Source organism: Hylobates moloch, unplaced genomic scaffold (genome assembly GCF_009828535.3).
Source record: "Hylobates moloch isolate HMO894 unplaced genomic scaffold, HMol_V3 SCAFFOLD_1, whole genome shotgun sequence".
NCBI lineage: Eukaryota > Metazoa > Chordata > Mammalia > Primates > Hylobatidae > Hylobates > Hylobates moloch.
The window spans coordinates 60,699,283-60,718,225 of NW_026652276.1; the positions used below are offsets into that span (position 1 = coordinate 60,699,283).

The following is an 18,943-nucleotide window of genomic DNA, read 5'->3' on the forward strand; positions in this document are numbered from 1 at the left end:
AATTCATGTCTGCAGCATGATTTATTATGTGAAAATACCACAGAACTAATCAGTGGAGTTACTAATTAATACAAATCTGCATTTTTTGCATAAGCAATTAGTGCAAGGAGAGAGCAGTGAAAGAGGAAGTTTGACTCCTTTAATCTCAGTGCCTACTCAAGCGGAAAGACCCACCAAGGCCAAACTCCGAGATCTACATTTGGAATTTTCCCCCTTTGATTAGTTAAAGACATAAAAGGTCAAATTATCAATATTTAATTTGAGTGAAATGCATTTGTTATAAAGGAAAGAAAACATTTTATTTAAAGAAGGTGAGACTTCAGGGATGAATTCTTTAATCAAAAATGATTATATTTCTCATTACAGTGAAGTGTGAATAATACTTGATAAGGATTTTTTTTACTACTAATAATGATGTTTTGAAAATTACATCAATAAGTGTGTGGTGGGGGAGGGGGATATGGTGTATATATTTCTCAGATGTTCAAAGTACCAAAGGAGCTTTCTCTTCTCAGTTATGTCTTTACTAGACTTTTCCAGTATATGTTGGATAAGTTATGACTACTCAATATGTAATATTTTAGATCTGGCATGATTTAGCTAATTGTGTGGCTCACTGAATCTGAGTGGATAATACCATTTAACTTCTGTTGGCTTATTTTTTCATGAATTTACCAGAAATTGTTTACAGTATGAAATAACTGAAGTGTTGATAAAGTGATGGTGAAAAAGATTTTATATTTTCAATAAAACTTATACTCCATAAAACACAAGCAAAATCAAAAACATTTTTGGAGATATTTTATTACTTCTATGGACAGTAAAAAAGAAATTCATTTTGGTTTTGAAGCTGTGTGGCCAATAAGTGCAAATATTGGAATAATGACTATCTTTTTGAAAGCTATTCAATTTATGATTTCTGTCTTTGTTTCAGACTAGCCAGCTCAAATTATAGTTTAAGCTCTTTCCTTACCCCTAGATCTGGCTACTTAGTTTTACAGGAAACTTACTGTGAGGATGTGGCTAATTAGATGCAGACTTACAGGACTCTGACTAAAAGCTCAGTCATGGTGCCCCATGTTTTTTGTTTGCCTGTTTGTTTTTGTTTTTGAAACAAAGCAAACAGGGAAGAGTGGAAAGGAGGAAGGGAAAGAAAGGAGGAAGAAGGGGAGGGAGGAAAGGAAGGAAAGGAGGAGGAAGGGGAGGGAGGGAAGGAAGGAAGGAAAGGAGGAAGGGAGGAAGGAAAGGAGGAAGGAAGGGAGGAAGAGAGATTTTGCCGAATCTAGTAGGCCGAAGGTCAGGGCCTTTGGAGTGGGAATTGTCCACGGTGCTGACAGGTTGAGGCAGTCATTCCTTCCACAATTCGACTGGGGCCCTAAACCTGGTTTGCCCGCGTTCCTCCCGTGCCTTTAGGAACTTGTCCGGGTCTTCTCTCCCAATCGACTGCAGCAGCCATTGTTCTTGGGACGCTCCGGCGCCGTCGGTGTGTCTCGGCTCTCCATTCCTGAAGCTACACACAGCTACCGAGGTTTTTTGTTTGCTTGCTTCTTTCTGTTAAGGCAAAGGTTGGCAAATAGCGTGTGTTTGTCAGTTCCGTGGCCCTGCGATCCCCTTTGGACAGCAAGCTGTTCCTCGATCCCCGGGAAACAGGTGTGCGCCCTCTGCTCACGCTCCTCATCCGAGAGCAGGTGCGACCGTGGACATACACATACAGACACTCTCACACCCATCCACGTATGCCCACACTCACATACACATTCACATTCATTGACACACACTTGCACACATTCATATGTTCACACACTAACAATCACACACTCATTATTTATATGCACACACGATTTGCACACACATTCACATAATCTTGCACACACACGGATTCACACACGTACATTCAAGTGCAATCACACACTTTTGCACACACAGGGCATCGAACGCACGAGGCCTTGAGCAATTGTGCCCGTGACCTACGCCTGCCAAGATGCTTCTACTGAGTTGATTTTACGTTGTTGATTCTGAGTGTTGGATGGTTTAAGGAAAGCCCCTCGATCCTGACAGGGAATCAGAGACAAGTCCTTCCAAGGTCTTTGGGAGCCAAGAAAGGAGCCACCAAAGCCCCGTCGGTACCGGGAGGGCATAAATAATAAATAAAAAGGCCCAGGCAGGCCGAGCTGGGGAAGCCTGGCACTAAATCACTCCCTAAATCACAGTCGCGTCGTGCTCCATCCAATAGCTCTAAGCGATTTGTGGGGTTGGGGGTTGAAATCAATTTTTTCCGTTCTCGCAGGTGCAATATGAATCAATTATCTTAATTAAGATTATGCAGCAAGCCCAGGAGATTTGGGGAGGATGGGTTTTGCGCTCGGGGCGACGGCGAGGCATTTTAATAGCGTCTCTCGTTGCTCTTGGCTCTCCCGGGTCGCCTGCCTGTCGAGCCTGGGCAGCTCCAGCCTCAGGCCAGGACCCGGGAGCCCAACTGCCTCCCCCGGGGCGGAGGCGCCGCGTCGGCGGTCTGGTCAGAACCCGCATCAACCCCCCTTCATCCCCCGAAGCTCTCAAGAGCCTCCGAGCTACCCAGCCCGTGCAGGACCTGCAGCTCTCGGCCCTCCGTTCCTGCGGCGCCTGAGCCCCACGGTCTCGCGGGGCCCTCAGCCACCCGGCCCCCTCACCCCCCTCTCCCGCGCCCAGGCCCCGACACCCCCCTCCTAGGCAGGGCGGGGAGAGGACGCGGGAACCTCTCGAGGTCGGCCGGGCTGCCCTGGCCACACTTGATCCTTTCATTGAACGCAAACCTCCCTTTGCAAGAGCGAGCATCTGTTTCCCTGAGAAACAGGTCACCGCCAGGGACGCCGGCCCGGCCCCTGCTCTTTATCTTGGCCCTGTGAATGCTTCGCCCCCCACCTCCCGCCCCCCCGCTTTCGCCTCCAGCCACACGCTTCCCACCTCCTACGTCCGGGCCACACGCTTCCATCCCTTCCCCACCCCCATCCCCCCACACGCCTCCCCCTTCCCCTCCACCCGGCCCAGGCCACACTCCCCTCTCCCCACCCCCGGCCACACGCCTCCTCCCGCCCGCCTTCCCGCGGGCGCTCCGGCTGCCGCTGTAACGGCCGGGACGCCCGGCCCGCGCCGCGCGCTCAGAGCGGGGACCCGGGAGGCGGCAGATTTGGGGCATTGCTCGAGGGCAGTGAGTCATGAAAGCGGCTTTTGTTGTCCGCGCGTGCGGTTCGCGTGCCGCTGGGTAGCCTGCAGCGCCCAGTAGGGACGGGAGCTGGGGGAGTACAGCTAACCCGCAGCGAGGGGAGAGATAAAAAACTTAGGGAATCAGAAGGGGGAAAAGTGTGCAACCGTCCAAACAAGTCCAAAGAGAAGAAAATAAGGAGGGCCGCGGAGAAGGTCCTCAGAGCTAAGCCCCGCCGCGCCTTCAGCTCTGTCCTCTCCCAGACCCGGCTGACACTCTTCTCTCGCCCCAATTTCTCCCGCCTTCAACCCCAAACAAAACGCATCTCAATCCAGGCCGTGTCCAGGCTCCTCCCTTTAGGGCCTTACTACCCCGCATCTCCCGGGAGCCTCGCGGGCACTGGCTGAGCGTCGCGATGCCGGCGCCCGAGGTCGAAATTTTCCGCGCAGAGGAGGGTCACATCGGAGCGCTGCGGGATGGGAAGCCCAAGGACAGCCACCGTGAGACCCAACCTCAGCCCGGTCTCTGAAACATCCTGGAGTGGCCTTTCGTTTGTACAGATCCCCAGGCCTGAGCGAACAACGCGCAGTGGGATTAGAGATGAATTTATCAAAGGTAGAGGGAGGAAACAGACTAGTAATTCCCGCACTTTACGCATTTGAGTCTCCGTCTGGCAAAACACTCGGGCGGCCCTCTTGCTCAAGAACATCTGACTCCACCATAATTCTCCGGTATTGCACAGGATGTCGCGAACTGGAGAAGTTTCTGCTTTCCGGGGGTGAGGACAAGGATTTAGCAGAGGGACCTCTAGGCTACCCCTGACCTCGAAGTTAGCTGGAGTCCTTTCTCCCAGTCCGTCCCCAGATCTCCTCCGGAACTCCCCAAAGTTGGAAAAATGAGAGCCTAGGCACGAGTTCCATATGCCTGCGGCATGGTGTGCTGCCAGTCGGGGCAGCTGCCGGGTGAGGGGCAGCACTTAACCTGGCCCTGCCGCAAACGTCCTCGAACCTCGGGCTGTGTACTACCTTCTAAGGGCTAGTACTCCGACGCCCTCGAGTTTTAGCCCAACACTGAAGATACAGACAGTAGAGGGGTAAATCCTGGGACCAGGCTCCTGAGTGAATTATTTTATCCTCCCCTATGTGCTTTGTCAGCCGAGTGAATGTAGAAAAGCAAGCAAAACTCCGGAACCCCACAACGATTCACGCCACGCTTCGGTGGCACAACTCTTTTCTTCCCCTTTTAGATTAGTGCTGTGCAGCTAAGGCTGCACCTGCTACCTTCAGACACCGGCGATCTGGCTAGAACCCTCTTCCTATACCCCTACCTTCTCCTCCCGTCCCCACCCTCTCCCAGATGCACCCCAATCCAGCCTCTCAACCCTGACACTGTTTGCAAACTCTAGGGATGTTTAGTGCAATTGCCTTTAAATAAGCAATTCACGTAAGAGGTATTTATTGCAGAGGGTTTCAGGTCTGGGAGGGGATAAGGAGTTAGTTAATGAAGGATTAGAAGCAAAGCTGGGAAAGAACGAATAGACAGGCCAGTTTCTTTCTTTCTTTTTAAAATCTATTATTCTGGAAAACCGTTGTTCGAAAAGAGTAAAGAATTGCTATTTAGGCAAAAATATGGCTCCTTCAGAACTGATCGAGAATTTCCGTGCTCTTTGCTTGACCTTCAAGGTGGGAGGTTCAGATCAGAGGCTTTGAAGTCTGGAGGAGTTTGCAGCCATTAATCCTTCCCGGGGTTGTGCTAAAGGCGTTTCTAGAAAGAGATCGGAAAGACCCGTTCAGCACAGGCCCATTGCATCTTCTCTTTGAAAAGGCTTGTCTGAATCAAGTATTTTATACAGACCCGAGATTGAGGGGAGCAAGAGCGCAGGTCCGGCTGTGGCGAGGTGTCCACCACCGTACTTGTGTTCAGTGCCTGGACTAAAGAGCCGAGGCCGTGCAGGGCAGGCTGGCCAGGGAACCAGAAACGTCCCTGGACTTGCTGAGTGAGGGTGCCCTTTGCAGCAACCCAGCGGCCATGGTTAAAAGGTAGAATCCAACCGTCAAAGAAATCCCCAGCTCCCACATAAGACAGAGCAAAGGCCAATGGAGCCAAGGCCTCCTCGCGAGAACTAGCTCGCTTTGAGGACAAGATCCTGGGGATGGAGGTGGGGAATGACATAGTGAGAGGGTCTGGCGGGACAGTGGTAGCTGAGGGTCAGGACATGAAGGATTGCACGTATGGTAGGGATAGAATGGCAGGTACAAATCTTCTGTACTGAAGGAACAGGAAGAGGACGATCCGGTTAGGGAGGTTGGGGAACTAATGTCAACGCTGCGTTTACAGATGAAGCCGCTTTTATATGGCGTATATGTTTGCTTAGAGGGGCGGACGGAGATTAGGAGAAGCCATCCTTTGGCGCCAATGATCAAAGCGTCTGCCAAGGAGAAGAAGCCAAGGGATGGGCCTTTCAGAGAGAGCAAGGAGTCATGCTGCTCTGGATGCCAGTGTCAGGGCAAGAAATCGAAAGGAGCGAGGACTCTTCACTGCGTGCCTCAGTCTCCCCGCTTCTGCCTCTTTCACCTCTGTCCTACTTCCGGCGCGAAAGCAGGCCACTCGCTCTGATCTAGACCTAGTTCACATTAGCTTTTCCCTTCCTTCCCTCAAATCCCCTCCCCCCTCTATCCCCTGTCCCTTCTGCCGCCTGAAAGGGTTAATCTCTCCTGCGGGTAAAAACAGGTCCGCGGAGTCTCTAACTGGCGACAGATGGGCCACTTTCTTCTGGCCACAAAGGGGCCGGAATGGAGCGCTCCGCGGCATACAAATGGGCAGGTCACGTGGTTCCAGGCTCTTGGCTGGACCGGGAAGACCATATGGCGCATGCCGGGGAGGAAGGAGAAGGGGCGGGGGTAGGGGTGGAGGGTGAGGGGAGCGGTTGTCGGAGGAGGGCGGGAGACGAGCAAGGCGTGGGGAGAAGTGGGGAGGAGGGGAGAACGGGGAGCGCACAGCCTGGACGCGTGCGCAGGCGTCAGGCGCAGAGACCGGCTAGCCCCTCAGCTAGCGGCCCCGCCCGCGCTTAGCATCACTAACTGGGCTATATAACCTGAGCGCCCGCGAGGCCAGGACACGAGGAATTCGCCCACGCAGGAGGCACGGCGTCCGGAGGCCCCAGGGTTATGAGACTGTCACTGCTCAGGACCTACTAACAACAAAGGTAATTACAGTTCTTTCATTTTTTTGCCCTAGAATAGAAGCAATAACTGAAGACTGATGCACCTACATATTCTGTATGTGTGCGTTTGCGAGAGTGTGTATGTGTATTGAGAACAGCATCCCTCTCCATAATTGCCCATAAGTACTCACACATAATGAGTCCTGTCACTCAAGTACCCCCTGCAGGCTTTCTAATTTAAATTTTAAAAATTTGGGTTTCTTTTGTGGATAGCATAGGAGCTTCTTGGATTTTTTAAAAGAATACACGCTAACTATGATTATCTGCTAGTGCTGATTTTAAAGCCCAAAAGCAATAATGACTTCACCTTCTCACTTCTTACAGTAAGAAAACATCTGTGTTATCAATATATATTTAGTGTGCATGTATTTTACGCACATTGGGAGTGTGAAACTGTGTTTTCAGTGAATGAAAGGGACATGGATACCTTGAGTATTCACACCATGGAAAATAAATCAGGTTCAGAGATAGTTTAGTTGAGAGGGGGGAAAGTGGAGAAAGGGAGAGGGACTCACTCCTGCTACCTGTTACCGCTCCAGAGGCGGCCAAGTCCCCAGCAGCCACTACTGGAGCCAGAAATTCACTTGTTTTACTAAAGGCTTTTTATTTTCCTTACTAGAAGCGGCAACTTCGCGGTTGCCAATCGCTGACCATTACAATTACTCAATCTTTTAAAGGGAGGTTTGAGGCGAACTTTGAAAAGCCCCAATAAAGAGCGGGCGGCCCTTTCAATGGGCTGTTTATTAGAGAGGAGCCTTCCGCACCTGATCCCCGGCGCGTGGGAGAGCGCTCTGCGCCGCGCCCCCAGCCCTCGCCCTGCAGCGAGCGCTTTTGTACAAGGTGGAAATTTAGCGGCGGGCCAGAGATGGAAAACAAGAAAAGAAAGGCGAGGGAGGGGTGGAAGACCCTGTCCACTTTTGTTGCCAAATGTTACATTGATGGTGAAACAATTTGGTGGAAACTATTTTTCCTCCTTTCTGCATTTGCTTTTCAGTATCCCGTCGGTGTAATCTTCTTAAAAATCGCTGCCAGTATTAGTAAATTACGCAATGGCTGTTCAACTTAAATCGCTAAGTATCTGGAAGCCAGGACAGAAATGGAAGTAGAATGTGTGATTTTTTAGCTTTTTTTTTGTGTGTGTGTGCAGTTATGAGTGACTTTGAACACATTTGGATAAACATGAAGTCGCTGAAATGTACACTCATTTCCATACACATTATCCTGTCGGGCAACCACCATAAACACATTTAAGTTAATCACTAGGATACAAACACATATGCGTGAGTGGTGTACACATATACATATTCACTGCCCTCCCCCAGTCCTGTCCTCACTCCTACGTACTAGCGGGGCACACGCACGCACGCGCCATTATAAAACACTGCATTTAACTTTTTCTCAGAGGCATTCATTTTGTAATGGGCAGGTACTTTTCGCAAGCATTTGTACAGGTTTAGGGAGTGGAAGCTAAAGGCGTATCTGGCTTCTGAATATAGCGTTTTTCTGCTTTTCTTTCTGTTTGCCTCTCCCCTGTTGAATGTAGGAAATCGAAACATGACCAAATCGTACAGCGAGAGTGGGCTGATGGGCGAGCCTCAGCCCCAAGGTCCTCCAAGCTGGACAGACGAGTGTCTCAGTTCTCAGGACGAGGAGCACGAGGCAGACAAGAAGGAGGACGACCTCGAAGCCATGAACGCAGAGGAGGACTCACTGAGGAACGGGGGAGAGGAGGAGGACGAAGATGAGGACCTGGAAGAGGAGGAAGAAGAGGAAGAGGAGGATGACGATCAAAAGCCCAAGAGACGCGGCCCCAAAAAGAAGAAGATGACCAAGGCTCGCCTGGAGCGTTTTAAATTGAGACGCATGAAGGCTAACGCCCGGGAGCGGAACCGCATGCACGGACTGAACGCGGCGCTAGACAACCTGCGCAAGGTGGTGCCTTGCTATTCTAAGACGCAGAAGCTGTCCAAAATCGAGACTCTGCGCTTGGCCAAGAACTACATCTGGGCTCTGTCGGAGATCTTGCGCTCAGGCAAAAGCCCAGACCTGGTCTCCTTCGTTCAGACGCTTTGCAAGGGCTTATCCCAACCCACCACCAACCTGGTTGCGGGCTGCCTGCAACTCAATCCTCGGACTTTTCTGCCTGAGCAGAACCAGGACATGCCTCCGCACCTGCCGACGGCCAGCGCTTCCTTCCCTGTACACCCCTACTCCTACCAGTCGCCTGGGCTGCCCAGTCCCCCTTACGGTACCATGGACAGCTCCCATGTCTTCCACGTTAAGCCGCCGCCGCACGCCTACAGCGCAGCGCTGGAGCCCTTCTTTGAAAGCCCTCTGACTGATTGCACCAGCCCTTCCTTTGATGGACCCCTCAGCCCGCCGCTCAGCATCAATGGCAACTTCTCTTTCAAACACGAACCGTCCGCCGAGTTTGAGAAAAATTATGCCTTTACCATGCACTATCCTGCAGCGACCCTGGCAGGGGCCCAAAGCCACGGATCAATCTTCTCGGGCACCGCTGCCCCTCGCTGCGAGATCCCCATAGACAATATTATGTCCTTCGATAGCCATTCACATCATGAGCGAGTCATGAGTGCCCAGCTCAATGCCATCTTTCATGATTAGAGGCACGCCAGTTTCACCATTTCCGGGAAACGAACCCACTGTGCTTACAGTGACTGTCGTGTTTACAAAAGGCAGCCCTTTGGGTACTACTGCTGCAAAGTGCAAATACTCCAAGCTTCAAGTGATATATGTATTTATTGTCATTACTGCCTTTGGAAGAAACAGGGGATCAAAGTTCCTGTTCACCTTATGTATTATTTTCTATAGCTCTTCTATTTAAAAAAAAAAAAAAATACAGTAAAGTTAAAAAAATACACCACGAATTTGGTGTAGCTGTATTCAGATCGTATTAATTATCTGATCGGGATAACAAAATCACAAGCAATAATTAGGATCTATGCAATTTTTAAACTAGTAATGGGCCAATTAAAATATATATAAATATATATTTTTCAACCAGCATTTTACTACTTGTTACCTTTCCCATGCTGAATTATTTTATTGTGATTTTGTACAGAATTTTTAATGACTTTTTATAATGTGGATTTCCTATTTTAAAACCATGCAGCTTCATCAATTTTTATACATATCAGAAAAGTAGAATTATATCTAATTTATACAAAATAATTTAACTAATTTAAACCAGCAGAAAAGTGCTTAGAAAGTTATTGTGTTGCCTTAGCACTTCTTTCCTCTCCAATTGTAAAAAAAAAAAATTGCACAATTTGAGCAATTCATTTCACTTTAAAGTCTTTCCCTCTCCCTAAAATAAAAACCAGAATCATAATTTTCAAGAGAATAAAAAATTAAGAGATACATTCCCTATCAAAACATATCAATTCAACACATTACTTGCACAAGCTTGTATATACATATTATAAATAAATGCGAACATACCCTTCTTTAAATCAAAAGCTGCTTGACTATCACATACCATTTGCACTGTTACTTTTTAGTCTTTTACTCCTTTGCATTCCATGATTTTACAGAGAATCTGAAGCTATTGATGTTTCCAGAAAATATAAATGCATGATTTTATACATAGTCACAAAAATGGTGGTTTGTCATATATTCATGTAATAAATCTGAGCCTAAATCTAATCAGGTTGTTAATGTTGGGATTTATATCTATTGTAGTCAATTAGTACAGTAGCTTAAATAAATTCAAACCATTTAATTCATAATTAGAACAATAGCTATTGCATGTAAAATGCAGTCCAGAATAAGTGCTGTTTGAGATGTGATGCTGGTACCACTGGAATCGATCTGTACTGTAATTTTGTTTGTAATCCTGTATATTATGGTGTAATGCACAATTTAGAAAACATTCATCCAGTTGCAATAAAATAGTATTGAAAGTGAGAGCAATTGTTGCATTTCTTCTTAAAGGGATTTTATTTTTATTTCTGGGGAAAACAGTTGCTTTTTTGCCGAGTTAAAAAATAATAAACACTATATGTAGAATAAAAGAAAAGAAAAAAGTTTATCTTGGCAAATGCTCTTGTCTGTTTTTCTTGCACAGGGAGTCACCAGTTCTTTGTAGATAATGAAAAGACCTAACTGATATTTCATTATTTGGAATATTGGACTGGACAGCATTACAAACAGTGTGTTTTTTCTTTGTTTTAAGTGGCTTAGCCTTTAGGTTTTTTATTTCCATTTTTAAAAATGATTGTTACATGTTTTCTTCTATTTCTTTTTTTTTAAAGGTGGATTTTAATAATTATTAACAAATAGGACATAAACAAGTATCCTAGCTTAGTTTGTCTATACATTTAAGACATATAAAACATTACTATTTTCTTGATCTTCTGTTATCTGTACATTTTTCTGAACTAAACAGTTTTATCTTGCAAACTAGTACTGTCCCAGAGAAATTTATATACCTTTAGAAAGTACCAAAGGGAAATGAGTTAATTAAAGAATCCAAGAGAAGTAACATTTTATAATTTTTCTATAAACATCTTGTGATGATTTCTGTCATTTTTCCATGAAAAAGCATAATAGATTATTTGTACTGAAGAACACACTATTTGTACTGTATTTTAGGAAGGTGTAATTATTTCCTCCCCCCACCCTTTGGGGCACTATTCTGTTGTTTCATGAACACAACTCACTGGAAAAACTTATGGATGATTCTGTCTATTGTTAAGTCCACTTCAAAAAAAAAAAAAAAGAGTTTGGCATTTCTTTTCCTCTGGATGTATTGACTGACAGTCATGATTCCTAGGGAATATCATTTTGGCACTTGTGCCCTGGCTCTACTGTGGTGCTCTGATTACTGTCATTAGTAACTCCATTGTTTCTACTCTGATTCGGGTGCCACATTGGATGACTACCCCCCTTCCCAAGCTTGTTCCTTTAATCTCCTTCTCATTGGTGATTTAGGGGTTCCAGAAAGCTGACCTCATTTAGCAAGCTGCTCCAGAAAAATGTGAGTAATGTAATGGACAGGAACAATTAGTCATACTAATAACATTGCCAATGAGGCTGCGTCAAGCTGTGACAGTAGCAGTAAGGAATACTTCGACGTCAAAAAAATGTTTGAGAGCAATTTAAAATATATTATTTTAACATGTTTTCTATCAGCCTTCATCACATGACAGAAATACTTTTAAGTTAGTCCCAACTTTATCTAAAATGCAGCAATCTCATTCCAAGTGAATCAGAGTTGTTATTTTGGAATCAAGCTGTTGCTTTCTATATCCTGGATTGTTCCCACTGTTCTTACTTTAAGAGATATAATACTTATATGATACTTGAATACTACCAGCCTTCCAATGTAGGAGGTAATGAAGTGAGCATTCAGATCTGATCTAACCTATTAAGTAGCTTAATTTCACCTGCAATTAAAATTAGACATCTTCATGCAAACTAAAATCTGTTGCTGTAGTGAAGAGAAGAAATAAAAGAATGACATTTTAAGAATTCCAGCTTCCAAAATAGCAAACAGGGAAATCTAGACTGTGTTCTTTTGTAAGGTAGAAATGAAGCCTAAAAGTTAGTTTTTTTTTTGTTTTTTTGTTTTTTTTTTTTCCATTTTGCCAATACAACTTCATTCTAAAACATAGGGATTCTTTCAGTCAGTCAAGGAGTAACTCACATGCCACCATCTTTTATTCAAAGGCAGGCACAGATGTTCCTTCTGCAGGGGAGGATTTAATTTATGAAAATGATATTGTTTATGCATGAATGAACTGCATGCACTCTGCATAACACATAGCACTTCCATCTGATCAGAGAAATACCACAGAACCAGTGCCAATGTCAGAAACATATTCTACAAATTTACTCACTTAAATGTTTAATGAATATTTGGAAGGCATTTTCAAACCATAAGAAACATTTTAAATTATCTTCTTTTATGAATTCCTACCCATATTTAAAAGAAATTCTTACAGTTTTTGTAATTGGCTAATGCTTATACCCAGTTTGTAAGAAAAGAACATATTTTACTAAATGAAAACCAACCAAAAAAAAAAATGCTGGCAAGTTTGGCTTCACTGGAAAAATATTTCTTTTAGTTTTGCTGTTTAATGCTTGTCATGAATAATATTTGGGATTCTATGTGTTTCTTCATCTTGAGCCATGACTATTCCTATCAAATAAGATGCTTAGGTATACTTGTTTAATGTGAAAATCCTATGAATAGTTATTTCTAGAAAAAGCCAGTATGTAAAATCAGGGGGAAATTTTGTAAAGATGAAATTGGTCTAAATATTGTAACATGCATAATTACTATTGAACAGGAACACTTCACATAACATATTTTATTTTATATAACCAATTGCAGCTATATAGTATGATCTATCTACTTTTAATCATTAAAACAATTATATATAAATTAAAATGAAAGATTATAATATCTTAAGAATGTTCTACTAATCTTAGGTTTATAATATGTTACAGTAAAATACCATTCGAAATACATTTTGTGTTCTAATTTATTAATCTTAAAATATCTCTGTTTTTACATTTGAAAGTCCTTACATTCTTACAAAATTAATGCATTTTCTGAAAGAAGCTAGCAATTACTACAATGATATATGGATCATTAGCTAACAGTTTGAACCAAGCTGTTTTAGTTCTATAATTATACAAGAAATTTAAAGTGAAAATACCTATTAAGCAATTAATAAAACTAGGTTTCAAAATATTGGCTGATTTTCTCCTAATGGGAAATGTAAAATAGCAAAACTGTTTCTTAAACTACACAAAAACCTCCTCGCTTCTCTTTTTCTCTCTCTCTAACACCCCTTATTTCTTGAAAATCATCTAAATAAAACCTTTAATTCCAGAGTCTGATGAAGAATAAAAGAGCCAATGCAACATCTTGTGGAACACCAGGACTGAGAACTCTTGTTGTTACCATTGCAAAGAGGCGTTCTGGCGTCAGATGCACAGTGATTTGTATGGTGGCATAATCATTGGCTCCTGGCCAGGCATTATGTTTCAGAGGACACTATTGTCAAGAACCATTCAACTAGAAATCTGCACTGTATGCACTCAAAAGTTGAGATCATCTGCCTTCCTATGACAGGAAGAATTCTGTGCTGGCAATTGACTCATGGACTCTCTTCACATACACTAAGGCTTGGTCCAGTGGCTCTGATGGAATTAACTGTGCAGCCAAACTAGTGGCATTGACAAGACAAGGCCACAGTCTCTGGAGACTTCTGGTTAAATTGCTAATTTTAAAATGCAGAGTATTATGTTAATGCTGGATTAAATCTTCAGATACATTAAATGTGGATTTGGGCATCTAAGTATTATTATGTTATTTGCCCAGTTAATTCAGAGGTAGATGGATGGTGACAATAACCATCTCTACAGATCCACAATTCTAAGAGATGGATCCAATTGTGAAATGATATGGAGAGATAGAGTAAGTTCAATCTAGCATATAGGAAGTAATTTTGTAACTGACTTTTCTGTTAACAAGATCAAAAGCTAACCTGCTTTACAATTTCATGTCTAAGGACAGCCAACCAGAGAGGTGGCTTCACACACTAGGCCAGTGCTAAGTGCTTTTCATTCACTTGCATATTTCATCATCAAAGCAGCCTCCTGTCTTATTTATAGATGGGGAAGCTTCAGGAAGTTGAGATACCTAGATATTTGCATTCCTGTCTTCCTTTCTTCATTCAGGTTTTTCTTTCATTGCCGTTTCCTCAAAGAAGCTTTTACTGATTCCCATTTAAAATAGCAACTGACTTCGACTCCACCAAAATCACTATATTGCCCCTCCCTCTTTCCAGAGCATTTGCCTATCAAATGTTATCTTATGTATTTACTTGTATAGCTTATTTTTAAACTACCTATCTCTAGGTCTTCTTAGCACCTGAGAAACAGAGACAAAGTTGTCTCTTCTGTGTGTTGCTGTTTCTCTGGTGCTTAGAAGACCTAGAGGATCCTCAATATATATTAACTTTCCAAGGGAACTGAAGAACACTAAGGTGATGCTAAAGCCTGTTGCCTTAACCACTAAGCTATAAGTCAAGTCAGTTGAGAATGGAGAGGATCACAAATTATTTTCAGTCCAGCAAATGTTATTAACATTAATTCTATAAAAAGAAAACAATTGAAACTAATTTCTTATTATATTGCATGGCACCAAACTCCCCCCACTTCCTTCTTGAGGATCATGAGTTATCTGTCATTGTTTCTTTTTATTGATATCAATTGGTTAAATATAATCTGGAATTGGAATAAAAGAAAAACTATTATAGGTTTTTTCCAGACCATGTATTTCAATGCATATTATTTTTTCCTTTCTGTTCATTATTCTTTCAGTAATTGTTCTTGTTCTATTTTTAGTGTTATGTAAAATTACTCTAGCTCATAATTTCTATTTTAAAGTGTTCAGTGTATAAACTTAGCACATCAATACTATCTTTTTAGTGTTCGTGCTCAATGATGTCAGTTAAGAGATCACCATCACTTTTGGTGACGTCAATGAAGGGATATTACTGTGCTTAAGAGAACTGTTAATCCCTTTCCACTGGTGTCACTAACAATTGTAGTGCTTGTTTACTCATAGCAGGTACGTGACTAAGTAATGTTAACATCAAAGCAGAAAGAGGATAATAGAGTGTTCTAAAAAGAAAATTTGGTGGCTGGGTGCAGTGGCTCACACCTGTAATCCCAGCACTTTTGAGAGGCTGATGGGGATAGATAGTTTGAGCCTAGGAGTTCAAGACCAGTCTGGGCAACATGGTGAAACCTCATGTCTACAAAAAATACAAAAACTAGTGGTGCATGATGGCATGCATCTATAGTCCCAGCTACTCGGGAGGCTCAGATGGGAGGATCACCTGAACCTGGGGAGGTCAAGGCTGCAGTGAGACGTGATTGTACCACTGTACTTCAGCCTGAGTGACAAAGTGAGACCCTGTCACAAAAAAAAAAAAGATGATTTGAGATAACATCACTTGTCATCGGTTGTTAACTGAATAATCTTTATTCTAGCCAGTGCCTAAATACATAATAAATGATAGTACAAATGCATATAAATTATAACTAAATATAAGTAGTGATATTTATCACAATATTTCTTTACTAGAAGAATTTCTTTGTTAATAGAGGCAAGGCTACTTGTTTAGATATCTTAAAATATCAAAATAAGATTTTTGGATAAATAAATTAACGATTCCTTGACTCTGATTGGCATATTAAAAATATTAAGCAAAGAGGTCTTTGCTTCACAAGGTTTTATTTTTGTCTAATTAACTACTGGTGCATTTATATTAAAACATTTTGTCAAGGGAAAACATATATATATATATGGGGTGTGTGTGTTTGCGTGTGTGTGTGTGTATATACATATGCTATACTTGGCTGAGTAGTTTCCCCTTCCCTTGCCCACCTCTCTCCCAAATTTATGTCCATCCAGAACCTCAAAATGTGGCCTCATTTGAAATACTGTCTTTCCAGATTTAATTAAGATATAAGATGTAAATTGATACAAGTTCATGCTGGATTACGGTGGGCCCTAAATCCAATCACTGACGTCCTGATAAGAAGCAGACAGAACACACAGACACACAGCATACAGGAAGAATGGCATGTGAAGGCAAAGGCAGAGACTGGAGCGATGTGTCTACAAACCAAGGGGCCCCAAGGATTTGGGGCAAACATCAGAAGCTGGGAAAGAGACAGGAATTCTCAGCTTCTCCTTCTGAATCCCTAAGAAGGAATCAACCCTGCTGACACCTTGATTTTAAACTTCTTGTCTCCAGAACTGTAATGCAATACATTTCTGTTGTAAGCTACTCAGTTTCTGGTGATTTGTTATGGCAGCCCTAGGAAACCGACAGGTATACTAAAATCTCTAATGAATTGATGTTAAATATATGTAAGTATAGGAGAGTTCATTTAAATTCTTCTGAAAATGTCTTCTTAAACTTTTAATGATACAGTATATAACAACCAGTATACGTAGTTGGTATCAGGTTTGACATTTAAACAAGCTGACAAAAAACAGCTATTTAATAAACATCTGAATTATATAAAAGTTGTATTGTTTATTATTCATGTGAATGACTTAAACTGACATCTACATTTAGTGAAGTGTGAATGGGCCTAGCCAATAAATTATGGGTAATTTTTTTAAAGTCTCATCTTTGAACTCACAAAAAAGTATCAAATATCAGCTATTATGTATTCTTCATGTGAAGAAAATGTCATATTTATTTGATTTGTGGATTAGCATATATATTAATAGAGCTTTTGAAAGAACAAATGTAGCATTTTCCCGATTTTGCAGACACTCATTTAACACACAATTTCATATTTTAAAGTACATAATTAAAAAAAATTTCTAGCCCAAATGAATTTAAGTGCCATGACTTCTAAAAATTCTGTCTCTATTTTTGGGTTTTGTAGGACTTGAGCCAGTACTCTTCTGGTGAGCTTAAGAGGCTAAGACTTCAACTTTAGTTATATGGGGCTTTCATCTGATTACTTGTCTATTTTGATTGCTCTAAATACAAGTTAGTGTTTATTTCATCTGAATGTATTTCATTATAAGTTTTGGTTTTATGTAGATCTGGGGTTCTGTCTTGTTTTTAATCCTGATTGGTCTGTTTGTTTTGGGATAGTTGGTACTTTCATTTCTTATGCTTGCTTTCTTTTTCATTTTGTGCCCACCCTTAGTCAGGTGAACATCAGTAAGGAATAAAATTTTATTGTTTTAAGCCACTGAAAAAATTTAAAAACCACATAATAACTCTGCCTCTGCTGACTGATAAAGATGCTAACTTATTAAGACAAAATGTTATGCAAGAAGACTTTATTGGAATAGAGAAACTTCCTTTTTATGTAAGAAGTATCAACAGAGACATGTGCCTTTCTTGTGACAAATGTGGTATGTGTGTGGATTAGAGGTCTGGAATGTGGCAGCATTTGGGTACTTGGAGGGGAGAATTTGAGTAGGGTAGAAAGATAGACAGGGAGCAGAGGATGATTCTCACCCAGTAGAAAACAGAGTGAAGAAAGAAAGGGGAATTGTTTTTTGCATTATATTATTTGAACTGTGGGATCAAGTCTTTCCATAAGCCATCCCTATGCCTCTAAGTAGGTTTTATTATTTTAAGCTGGTTTGAGATGGGTTTTCAGTCACACACAAGAATTGCCTGATACAAGAGAGGCTTTGATTTTGTTGTTGCTTGCTCATTTTTACACACTAAGATGGAGAAAACCCTGGACATAGCGAAGACGAAATTGAAGAAGGTGTTGGGTAGAGTGGAGGGTAGAAGACCTGTAACATAGGTACAGAACTACATTAAACAGGAAGGACACTTATATCCAGATATAGGAGTCAGGGTAGAAAGAGAGAATTTTAGGAGTAAGGGTAACAGAGTAGCAGAAGTTTACTCTTACCGGGGTCCTGTTATGTGACAGTGGAGGCATGTTGACCTTCTGAGTAGGGGAGTTAAAGGAGAACACTGAAGGTTTAGAATAACTTCTCTAAGGATAGAAAGAGAAAGTTTCATCAAGACTAATCAATAATAGGGCAGCAGGGCTTAACGCCAAGCAAATTCAGAGACCATGATATTATAGTAGTTTGTAGTGGCCTCAATCCATCTAATTTTGCAGCATTTTCTCAATGGGCCATACTTAGCAGTGGCAGTGTTTTATGGCATTTGGACAACAGAAGTAAAAGCACTGGTAAGAGAGAAGTTGAAGTGAAACACCATGGGGCTCAGAAAAGCAGAGCTGATCCATCTGGTACACGGGCAAGGATGGTCCTGAACAATTCTGCAGTAAGTTGGAAGATAGAAAAAATACCTAATGAAATTATAGATCTGGGTAAGGAGATTTTTGGCAGAATATTGTAAGGCTAATTGGCTTCTCTTAACTATATGAGATAGGGTTTTACAAGGGAGAGATAAATGAGCATAATTTAGAAGAACTATAGTGGGTCCCAGGCAGACTCTCTGGCTGGAAAATTATTCTGATAGCAAGAAATTAGCCCAAAGCAAAGATGAAAAGTAGAGTACTTCCAATTAAACATGTCATAAGGGCAAGCCTCAATCAAGAGTGTGGCTAGAAGGCACAGCTCACCTGGACAAAAGTGCTTCTAAGAATATTAGGAGCATATACCACAATAACCAGACTTGGACCCAAAGTTGAGAGAGGCCAGTCTCAAAAAAATTTGAGGGAATGGCTTTTGCATAATACGATACTTTATATACATATATGTTACATATCATATATATCATATTAAAAAGAAAAAAAACCCTGTTTTTCCTTCAGTTCTTTCATATAACCCTTCTGACAACAAATGTGTAGTTTTTCACACACTAAGCAATTCTTTAGTTCTTGCTGGCACCTCCTGGATGTCCTACAATTCAACTCAATTCTCACACAACTGCCCAGAGTCAGTGCAGACCCACAGATAAAAGGCTCAGCCCCAAAAGACTACCCCCTACTTTAGATGTCAATCACAAGTCTCGACTTCGTTTACTTCTGAA

The 18,943-nt window shown here is 42.3% G+C and overlaps 1 protein-coding gene across 1 annotated transcript; it reads left to right on the top strand.

Moving 5' to 3' along the window:
• The first annotated feature begins 6,197 nt into the window (after positions 1 to 6,197).
• Positions 6,198 to 10,481, top strand: NEUROD1 (neuronal differentiation 1). Its single transcript, XM_032755236.2, has 2 exons — positions 6,198 to 6,386; positions 7,948 to 10,481. The coding sequence occupies exon 2, from the start codon at positions 7,959 to 7,961 to the stop codon at positions 9,027 to 9,029; it is 1,071 nt and encodes a 356-aa protein (XP_032611127.1). The 5' UTR covers positions 6,198 to 6,386; positions 7,948 to 7,958; the 3' UTR covers positions 9,030 to 10,481.
• Positions 10,482 to 18,943: the final 8,462 nt, after the last annotated feature.